Below are 11,890 nucleotides of genomic sequence, written 5' to 3'. Positions count from 1 at the left end.
CCAAGATTCGCTATGCAAGTAAAATACACATGGAAACAAAAGTCTTTTTATTAATCGAGAAGCGAGGAAGATTAAGTATCGGCCGTTTATTGGGCAATATCTAGCAGTAAAAAGCATTTGAAGATTGCAGATCTACAATCATGGACAAAAATTATGAGAAAAAAGCATATTCCCAGCTATTCCCCCTCCACCCATTTGCAATGTTCATTTGGGATCAAGGGGGATATTTTCTTTGTCTTTGAAGTGTTTTTCTCAAAAATTTCTAGTTTATGATTGTATACCATCACCGTCAATCATCTTCAATATTTTTGAGACAGGATGACAGGATTGGAGAAAATACAGATCCAATCATCGTTGTAAACATCCACATGTCCCGAATTCTGGTATTAAGAATCTAACTGGCGTTTTGCAACAGTCACCACCATCAAAGTCACAATGTGCTCTATTGTTTTGGCAGTCACAAAAACTATCACCGATACCTCCAATATAACATTTCTCCTCACATCTGAAATCTGTTGCGGATCTAGACCATCTGGTGTGGGGCATACAGTATAGGAGCTCGTTTTGATCACCAGCGCTTTTAATCCTTGTGGGAGATTTCTAAAATGGTAAAAAGTTTGTTTTTATGAGCTATCACAGTGTAAGGTTGTCCTATTTTCTTCATCCCGTTAAATCATTCTTTGCAGTAAGTCAGTAACAAGAAAAATTTGTATTTCATAGAACATTGGTGATCAATATCTGAGAAAGATTTGAATCAGCCAGAGAAATTACAGGTTAACACCAAAACCGGGGATATTTCAGGCAAAAAATAGTCTGGTATTGGCGTGTCATATTGGTAGGTTTTCGGGACCATACCAGCTCTCTTAAAGGGTTACAAAAACAACGGAAAGTCAGAAAAGTCTCCATAAGGTTCTGAATACTAACCTAAATGCAAGAAAATTCAAAAAAGTTTCAGATTTTGTCTCTCTATGAGTCAGTTTTCCGAGGTCCGGTCTGGACAAACCAGACATCTCTAATACCCTTCCAGTCATCCACCTAATATCCTACCTGGTTAACCAAATCTTTTCTTAAATCACATGTCGGTTGACAACTCGATCCAACCCTCGTATCATGACAAGATGAAAACTTCACACCATTGGTGTCTTCTAGTTTCGGACATTGTTTGTTACTTTTGCATACATCGAGAGAACCAGACCATTCACCAGTGTTTAAACATTCGATTTTATTCTCAGCCTGTAACGTAGAAATTTAATTTTTTTGACTTTTTGGGCTCAACGAGTCTTAGACCGGAGTAGCATAATCTTTTTAATGCAGTAATATGGATAATACAGTAATATGGGTAATGTAGTAATATGATAATACGATGATTGTTATTTCTGCCGATCTTCCACTAATGTCTTGATTATTGGTCTAGTGTGCCAGACTAAAAACAATCTTCAAATTACAGAATAGAACAAACATTAAATTTGCCTCGTCAGTTTCGGTTAGGAGATACCACAGGAAAGCCTAAATACAACTAACCTTTGTACCACTGCAATTTGTGGAACACATGCTTCCATATCGATTGTCATCTGTGCACGAATACAGCATTTTCTGATAACCTGATAGCGGACATGTTATCTTATCACAATCATTATCGTAGCTCCATCTACCATTTTGATTACATAATGCATTGATGATGTTTGGTTGGTAACGGTCATTTAGTTTTTGTGAAGCCCTGTATCCTCTTTTACATTGTAACCTTGAAATACAAAGAAAGCGAAATAAAATTTCATCTTCTATATATATTAAATACCAAATCTTCCGCATTCGATCTCGAACAGGAAAGTGATATTTTTTGAGCTACAGAACACAAGGGAATCGAATTAGAAATTTGTTTCTAAGGGTTTATTTCATTAGTGGAAATATTCGAGTTCGAATTATAGAAGCTTAAAGATGCAAAAGTTTCATTTCTTGACGAATGGTTATACCGAATTTCACATTCTCGAGCACCAGAAAGAAGTTACAGATATCTAATTTGAAGGTTTATCTACATTTGGCTCAAATGCCTAATATGAAAACTTGCTGCCCACCTAAAGAAAACGATAAACAGTCAACTCTCTCTAATTCGAATCTCTATAACTCGAACTAAAGTATTTGTCCCTTCAGCTGCAAAGTGGTTTAAATTACTCTCTGTAATTTGAATAAAATTTTTGGTCCCTTGAAGATCGAATTCGAACGATTCAATTGTATAGATGTGAGACGGGTATGTAGCTGGGCAATTTCTGGTAAATTAATTACCTGCATCTTGCACCCATTCCATTCTTCGAGCCTTCCATCAAAAGACATCCTGGTAATTGTTCTTTATAAGTTTCCATTTTCTCTTTCAAAGGTGATTCAGCACAAAATTTCACACAAAATGAATGTTGTTTTGACCAATGACCGTTAGATTGACATGTGATTTTATTGATGAAACCATGTTGTGAAGTTCCAGGGTCGCAGATAAATGAGCAGTCACTTCCAAAAGTAGTATGACCGCATGCTATAAAAAAACAAAACATTAATCTTCAAAAATAAGGCCATAGTCCTTCCTTTCTAAATGAGTATTCAAAATTTTCAAGCTTCCAATTTTTGTATTTGCATTCCTGAGGACAACGGAGTGCACGTAGTGATTTGAAGTAACCCACAGATTTAAACCCTAAATTCAAGAACGGCCAAGTACTGATTTGCTATCGTCGTCAGTCGACAGACATATCCTAAGCTAACACTCATTGGCGCAGAAAAACACATTCGCATAACTCTCTTCTGAATCCAAGGTAAAATACATTTAAATCTCAAAAATGTTTTTCTACCTGATTTGGAATTTTCAATTACTGGCTGACCACAATCAATGATTGAACAACCAATCGCATTCCTCCATGTACCATGATCACATAATGATGGATTCTGATTGGCTCTCTTAAAACCCACGTGACATTTGACGCTACACGATTGGCCATCATTCGAACACGTGGTATTAGCGTTCGGTAAAGTCAGTTCCGGACATGGTAAAATCTCTTCTGTTCTCGGTTGACAAGTTTTCGTTATTTTGTCATAAATTTGATTTCTTGGACATATTTTTGGTTTCAAGTAACGCATTGCTATTCCAGAGATGGCTAAATTTGAAGTCGCGAAATCTATACGTACTATTTTACTCTTGATCGAGTTATTGTCAACTTTCACATAAATAGGATTACTTTTACAACTGATGTCCACCCTACTATTTATGACCTCTAACTTCCCTTGATCATCTCGTAAGCGAATAGATAGGGTTTCATTCGGAGAGAAAGGGTCAAATCGGCCGTCAGAAGATATATGAACAATAACAGCAACCGGATGAACGCTTGTTTCAAAATGCGCTTCGATCCAATAATCTTCGAATATCTCAAATGTTTCTGGATTGAATCCATTGCAAGGTCTCCAACCAATCTTTGGATCCACCTCTGCAATTCCATCCACGCATTTCTAAAAGAATATGAAAATTACAGTTTAATAAGTTACATTTGATATTTATTCACGTGGCGCTAACTATTGAGTTAACTATTGAGTCCTGCAGTGGCTAGAAATGAAATTCTTAGATAAAAAATAAAGCAAATCCCATAACGCGTGATCACTGTGACTTTCACAAAAACGCTGGATTTGAAGTAAAATATATATTGCGAAAAATATGTCGCATGAAAAGGCTAGATTCGTCATACTAAATGAGGCAAATATCTTAAGGCTTTAGTTTTGCCTACTTGGGAAACGTTGAATATAATACTCTAGCCCTTTGGGCATTAATCTCAACGGAGCTGATACAAACGAACATCTATCACGCTATTAGTTAAAAAAACAGAAACGCAATCAACCTCTTCACACATGAATAATCAAAATTACCAGATCCGTCGGTGGTGTACCAGTGATGATATGTTCAGGACAAAATTCATTAGAAGATTGCAAAGGTTTCCCTTTGATATCGATCGCCCATTGGTCAATATAACCATTCGGTGTGTACAGACCACAGTCACGCGTCTCTAGCTTGCGTTCTTCCTCCTCACAAACACCTAGTGAGAGAATGTGAAAAATCACAACTTGAGCTTTTCCCCCACACGTATGTACAAAATATTTCTTATTCAGTTTAGCTGAAGTTTTACTGCTACTTATTCCTTAAGGCCTGCATCCACTTTCGCGCAAAATGGGCGATACATTTTTTTGTCAACCTTTTTGCCTAAAGAAAAGATTACGTAAAATAAAAAAGTTTCACGCGAACGAAAAAAAAAAGTTTTTTCAAACAATATAGAATTGTTTCATTTTTCAACCGACCAATGACCTTACAAAAACGTTAAAAACTTTTCGTTCATTTCGCGCGAAGGTGGTCCGGCCTTTACCCTGTCTATTACGTGTATACGCAACAAGACAAAGCTCCCCAACATATGCAAAAAATGCATTTAACATTCGAAAAAAATATAGCGGGGGCTATACACTTGAGGAAAGGAAAATGATAAAATTGTTAAATGGTCTATCCTGTAGAAACCAAACGATACTTCTAATCCAGGTATTAGAATGTTGATAGTGAGTGAGCAAAGAAATTGATAATTACTATAATTACCGTCTCGATCATATCTATAGCATAGACTGGGTTCTAATTTGCAATTGAATACAGCCTCGATCCGACATTCTACATCACATCCATCTCCGTCACGGAGATTGCTATCGTCACACTCTTCTCCGCGGTGTTTTTCTATAATTCCGTTGCCACAGAAACCGTCTGACTGACGAAACGTCAACGGTGGAGAGAGTTGACTTTGGAGGGATCCGGATAATGCTTGGATACGGTATGTGTAAAGTGTATTGGGTTCGACTCCTCTAAAAACAACGCGTTGTTAAAATTTCAACCCGAAGAGGCTACTAGTGCATCGGACGCATACCTGAATTCTGTTTGTTGCTCGAAAAGGCTTACGCTTCAACATTGTTTAAAGAGTAGCAGAAATTACGCAACATAAAAAAAATCGAAACCTTCATAGATGAAAGACTAAAGACTTAGGTGAAGGTGAGGGGTCCCAATTAGGTTGACAAAAGAGGGGCGAAAATTTTGTGTAGGAGAGCAGATTTCTATTACACATTAAATGTTTTTTCATATTATGAATACAAACTTATAGTATCACAAAAATCTGCTCTCCGACACAAATTTTGCGCTCCTTTCTTGTCTACCTTACTCTGGGACCTAAGCAACTTCTGTGGCCTTTAGGGCTTTTGAAAACAAACAGTTCTTACTTGTCGGTGAAGCTTACTGTTTCGGAGCATCGATATAGTTTTGAACCTTTAAACTGAGGTTGTCGATATACTCGATATCTGAGTTGAAGTTTTTCGCAATTTCTACATTTCTTTTCATCAAATGTTTTCCGTGATATCAACATTATTGCATCAATGGAAGGTTTACGATGGATATCTTTTGTGAGGTGTAAACGGAGATGTTTGGTGGGTTTTGTTATTTTGACCAGAGTTGTGAAAGGTGTTCTGCAATTAGTACTTATTGGACCTGTTGAATAGAAAATATAATTTGGAAAATTACTATCTTCTATTATTCTTCTCTGGGATGCAATGCAAACATCCATTTACCATACCATCGACCTTAGCGTTCTAACTTTATATTTTGAGTGTAAAGTGATCAAAAACAATGACCTGCTGATGTTGGGGCCGTCAATGAGAGTGTCCAGGATAAAAATGCGTTCTTTGCCCAATTTGGTTCAAAGTACAACAAGAAGCCGGAGCGGCGTGAAGGTCCAGCTGACGTGGCAATAACCGAATGTCGTTCGTACCGGGTTCCTTATAAGTGACGCAAAAAAATTTCCTTCCCATTCTCCACTCTGAACTTCTATTCTTTGACACTTTCTTTGTATTGCTGAGTTTTGAATGTTTTTGTTGCATTTACCGAAATTCCGAAACGTTTGCCGCTGATGGGATTCGAACCCACTATATACAGAGCACCCATGATTAAAACGCCAGCGCCTTAACCACTCGGCCATCGAATAACAACTGTTTCAAGTATTTCAAAGTTCCTTATAAACATGGTATTTACTCCAAACTCTACCCGGGGCTAAAACCCTAACCAGGGGTTAACTCCCATCCCCCCGCCCATCCCCTACCCTAGCCCTAACCCTACCTGACCCTACCTGACCCTACCTGAAACAACCCTTTAATCTAACCGGGAAATTTGACTCTACTACCAATTCAATCCAAAACATTATAGGTCAAACATCGCGCGGGTAGGCGAGGCAAACATTCAAGGTTCGCAACCGCCATCGGCGGTTGGTTTAGCCTGGATTTGTTAATTTATTGCGCGCACAGGCCCCGACAAAGACAAAATCTTTTCGATCAGTTGCTTTTTAAAGGTCCATTTTGCTGCGCGCTGGACCAATAAGTGTATGTGTTGGCGTTTTACTTGGACAGCCCAGTGACTCAGGACTGTTAGACTCTCTTGATCGTTTTCCAGGAGTGCACGACTAATTGGATCGGTCATATATGAACGGAACATTGAGAAAAAAAGGGCTTCGGACCAGGAGCCCCTATTTTCAGGCGTCGCCGTTTTAAGGATCGCCTTCTCTTTCGCGATTATCTTTGTTGGTTATAGTTAAAATAACTTACCTAGAGACGTTTTTGATCCGTCCGTATGTATGACTTGCAAATCCTCAATTGAATCCGAAGCATCATAATTTATCCATATATTCAAACCAGTCGGTACAACAGCTTTACTAAACCATACATCAAGGTAATCATTTATGCCAGGGTGTTGTCTAAACCACGTGTTTCCATCTCTGGAGCACGTGGTCTTTGCATCTGGTGGTCCGATAATTTTGTTCAGTGAGTAAAGGGAATTTGAAGTAGATGTTTCATTGTTAAAGGCTACCTAGAAAATAAAGTAAATTTCAATACACCCAAGGCTACTACACCAACCAACGGATTTGTGATCCTTATACTACTTAGGTGTTATAGAGGTTTGTGATTTTGTCTTTACAGAAGGTAAAAATATTGGCATAATAGCGTGAATTTTGGGCCCTTTTGGAGGCCTCTTACAGGCAAATTCAATTGTTGATTTTCATCGAACTAATTACGAATAGTTACTAATAGGAGAGGAAGCTGCTGTCATTCACATGGCAAAAAAGTATGTAATTTGTATACCTTTTGAACATACTGTTGTTTTTCTCTGTTATTTCGTTGGCAATCTTGACATTTAAATCTTTGGTGCTGTTTACCAGAGCCTACCGGTGGATGCCAAGCTATCGTCACCTGGAAACGTTTAAGTACTACAGAAATTCACACCTCTGAAAATGATTATCCCGATTTATCTCCCCGACGTAAAACAACCTTTTCAGGCCGGTCATAATGAACAGCTAATGAAGATCATTAGGTTCTCCATCAGTAGATTTGCTTTTTATCTTGAACCTGCTCAGTAGCTGCATAGTATATCTACGGCTACGGTTAAAGCGGGGAGGGAAATGGCGAGTAAGGCAAGTAATGGTGGGTGAAAGCAATTTCGATATTTGACGTACGGCATTATGTTGACTTTGCTGTTTTTCCCGTACAGAGCAAAGTAGACAACGACATGGTCCGCCCCACAACCGTAGCCGTAGAATATCTCCGATGTATAATCTCGCTATTTCTAACGTCAAAACGCTTTCCTTGCACTTATTAGAATCATTAAGGAGGAAGGATCTCTAAGCAGGCTCAGAGCCCCGTAAGAGCTCACTTCTAAGTGGAAAAATAGTTCCCGCCGGCCTGAACTGGGATTCCATTCACTGAAAACAAAGAATGAAAATGAAGTTTAAACAAACATACATACTGCTTTGTTTTTGTATGATACCAAACTTGGTTTTAATGGAATGGTTGATGGTGGCACACTGTTAATCTGCCATCTTTGATAATGGCTATCTAAATAGCAATGCATGCGAGCTCTTTGTTGTTTAGTGAATTCACTTGCACAGCTACCTAAGAAAAAGGTTTTACTTTTAGGAAGGAATTTCATTGATGTACTCTTTATTTTGAGTTTTAGGCGTTTGATTTTCATGAATACTTAAATATCGCAAATTGTTGCCTGAAAGCGTGAATTTTATCCCGATTTTACGATTTTATGATTTAAGGAAAATGCTGATATCAGGAGTGTAGTGGCAGGTACTTTCTATGAGTATTCTGCAAAAGTAGAATAAGATTTTAATGGCTTCAAGAAGTTATGATGCATGAGATTTTTTCGGATGCGATCTGAATAAAGAAAAAAACGAGGGAAAAAGGTCGAAAGTTTTTTTAAAATCTCGGTATTTCAAAATGCCGGTTGAAATCCTCAATTCAAGGTTCACCAAACACACAAACAAATGTCAAAAAATTAATATGAAGGAAGACATTTACATGTGTTATTTCATCATAACTTCATTTTTGGTGTCTCCTATCTCCCAAGACAATTACCACGTGCAAATATGAAACCTGAGTTGAATAGGAAAACCAAAAGACACCTGCTCAAATAACGCATTCAAAATGGCTGAATACGATTATATATGCATTATTAAATTATGCAAAAATAGAGTTTAGCGGTATCATTCTATATAGCTTTCTTTATACCTCGATTGAAATTTTAAAGCATGGTATATACTCTAACTTGATAAAAGCAAATGTCCCAAATTTATTAAGAAAGGTTGACCTAGATCTTGTTGATTTTTTGGTTTAAATCCCAAAGTAGATTAGAAACATTTACGTAATCTACACGCGCTAGACAGAAAACCTTTATCATCTTTTAGCTCTTCCAATAAAATGATCCATTTTTTGAGCTTGCTCTGGAATTTTACCAAAAAAACAAGAAGTATTTTCCCGGCCTCGGAAATGTACAGTCGACGCTCTCTAAATCGATCTTCAAGGAGAATTGGATTTTCATCGAATGAGGGAGCTTATTGAATAAGGGAGCGTCGTTTATGAGAGTTTCTTGTTGACGGGGACTTTAAATTTCATCAAATAAGGGAGCCTATCGAATATTAGAACGTCGAATTAGAAAGCGTTAGAATAAAACAATCTATCTATGCAATAGAATAGAATAATATACATAAAAAGAATAGAAGGCACATACCTGTGACATACCCCATGTAATTCTTGTACGGTGTATTTTGGTAAACCATTGATTCATTCTTCCCATTACATTGTCTATGATGCAATACTCTGTCCTCGCATTTGTAGTTGATCGGGGTCGGGGTGGTATCGGAACATAGATCACCAGTAATCATAGATGGCGAGTCCTCGATGCATTCATTGGTGCAGGATACTTCACTGACACCTCTATGTACATGCCATAACCCAAGAGCATGTCCTAATTCATGGATAATATCATTCACGTTTTCCTTCCCATCTGATGATGGCAAAAAACTCTTATAATTCATGGTGATTCCACCATTGACACCGTATATATCTTCCGTCCATGGGTAAGTAGATTTACCAAGGAAATTCGCCGGTAAAGATACTGGATAAATCACCAGAGCCTCTTTATTGGATAGATTCAAATGTTTCTTGAGTTCCCTTTCCTCTATGAAAGCTCTGTAAGGCGACTTCGGATCATAACAAGTCGAAGTCACATCGGTGACTTTTGGATTACAGCAATCCCCTTGATCCCAATCATTGTTTCCGTCCGGATTATTACATTCTATATCACAATGTCCGTTATTTAGCTTATCCGGGGTACATTTCCGGTCACAACCAACAGGATCAACCGGTATACTTTGCTGACAATGAACTGTGTCATCAGGACAAGGCCGGTAACAAGAAATCAAAACAGTTTTATTACATAAATTTGAGTTCCTAAATTTGACAATATCTAAATGAAGATGAATATTCTCTCGGTTGAAAACAGATACCAAATATTTATGTCTCTTTTGTATATCGTTTGTCGTCAGCCGGCATTTTCGCCGGTCATCCTGAGTTATTAGTACAACTCTATATCGAATCTTTTTCAACGACATATAGGTATTTGGATGCGTAACATAGTTTTGAATTACTTCAGAGTTATCACATATCGCATGTCCACATTTCGGAATTTCTAATTTCACTTCAACCTGTTCTTCGGATTTTACTTCCCTTTTTATTAGACCTGGTGAATGTCCATGCACGGTATGATATCCATTATTGTATTTAGATTCAAAATTCTCTCTCAGTACAAAAAGTTTTTTTAAATTCACAAATGGTTTCCGCGATATGGTTCTATGATTTAAAGCCTCGTTTACGATCAAGATGTGATCAACAGCACCCCGATAATGAAGGTGATTCTCTGAGTCACCACCAACGTCTAGGGTTGTACATTTTGGGTAAACGTTAGATGTAAAAATACCTTTTTGTTCATAACTGGCAGCGACTTTAGCTTGGTTGACATACAAAACCAATTTATGGCCGTCATAAGACCCAGCTATGTGAACCCAAGTCTGTATTTTGATCGGTGACTCAGACTTTATCGTTGAAGTTGAATTTGATTGGCTCGTTGTCATTGTGAAATAAACGATAGTCTCAAGTTCGATCGTTCGAATTCCGAAAGACAAAGCAGAGAGTTCGACAAAAGAACAATGATTGTAAATTCGAACAATAGGTGCGTTGTTTTGTTGTCCGCCTTCCGCGTAAATCCAAAAACTAATCGTGAACCTGTCGAAATTTAAATCCAAATTTGAATATCGAATAATTTCGTGTCCATAAAAATAAGCTACCGAGTTTTCGGCTCGCAATTGTCTGTTGGAGATACGTCTCTTGTTCCGAATACGATATTTATTCAAATCGAGCATTGCTCTAAGTTTTTTAAATAAAATTGATTTAATATTCTGAGGTTTTTTTAGTACACTTTTTACTGTAGCATTTTCATTTTGCAAAACTTCATTGCTGTTTCGGCGCACTTTCCCTGCGTTTTCCATAATTCGTAGTACGTCTTGAGTGGTCGAGTTACGTGTTACGTGTTTCGTTGTGTAAGGAGAAATAAAAATGAGCATTGTTACGACGTACAAGTTAACTAATCCTAAATTCATACTGCATATTGGCGGCTTTTGTGTGCCTCCTCATAGGGAGTCGTCCGTCTTGAAACGTGAGAAAGAAAATTCACGATGGACAAAACAAACCACGTTTTAATTTATATCCTGCTAACGTCAAATTTGTGATTTTCAATTTCTGTATTTCTTTCAATGTTCTTCTTTTGAGTTTCTTCTCCTTTCTCTTATGAAACAACTTTTCTAGATAAAAAGTAAGATTCCAATGAACTTCTTTGCTACCTCTTGAGACAAAATGATGAAAATCAGGCAATAAATTTCGCAATTTCGAACTTTCTTCATTCTATTATTCATGGCATCGAATTCAGCATTAAAACCCTCTTTTGATACCTCTCTATCACAGATTCTTATCTTAAACAAAATGCTTTGAATACCTATAGTTGGTATTAAAACAATATAGGTATTGATTTTGTTTCAGTTAAACTGGCGGCAATAAAGTATAAATGTATCAAGAAAAAACTTTTTTCCCGGAAATATTTGATCAGTAGAATTGGAAAGTGTCAATTACTGTTCTTGCTACCCAGCGCCAATTCAACATTGCGAGATCCTATAAATTTCTCAAGAAAAACTTACTTTCTTAGAACTATTCAAATCCCTGAAATTTGTTTATCTTCTTAGAAACGCAAGCGAGTGTAGAAAACAAAAATATTCACTTATTTCAATCAATAGAACTTTTTGACAACCTGGTGGCACTTTAAAAGCTTTCTCTCAAGTGTTAATGCGAGGTTCAGAGAGAAATTATATATAGCATACGGGGGTAGTGGACTTTGAACTTAGTAAGATTATTTTTCATTTAAGCCTATTACCACTAAGGTTTTCCTATTCAAAATTAAATGCCA

General features: G+C 37.3%; 1 protein-coding gene across 1 annotated transcript; it reads right to left on the bottom strand.

Moving 5' to 3' along the window:
* On the bottom strand, positions 1–11,344 carry LOC136821395 (pappalysin-1-like). Its single transcript, XM_067077633.1, has 12 exons — positions 9,107–11,344; positions 7,838–7,983; positions 7,177–7,284; positions 6,643–6,904; positions 5,272–5,536; positions 4,607–4,863; positions 3,895–4,061; positions 2,832–3,483; positions 2,281–2,521; positions 1,522–1,741; positions 1,048–1,233; positions 1–600 (listed from the first exon to the last, which is right to left on the bottom strand). The coding sequence occupies exons 1-12, from the start codon at positions 11,031–11,033 to the stop codon at positions 349–351; spliced, it is 4,683 nt and encodes a 1,560-aa protein (XP_066933734.1). The 5' UTR covers positions 11,034–11,344; the 3' UTR covers positions 1–348.
* Positions 11,345–11,890: the final 546 nt, after the last annotated feature.

Source organism: Clytia hemisphaerica, unplaced genomic scaffold (genome assembly GCF_902728285.1).
Source record: "Clytia hemisphaerica strain Z4C2 unplaced genomic scaffold, Clytia hemisphaerica genome assembly, whole genome shotgun sequence".
Lineage (NCBI taxonomy): Eukaryota > Metazoa > Cnidaria > Hydrozoa > Leptothecata > Clytiidae > Clytia > Clytia hemisphaerica.
This window is presented reverse-complemented; position numbering and strand designations above follow the sequence as displayed.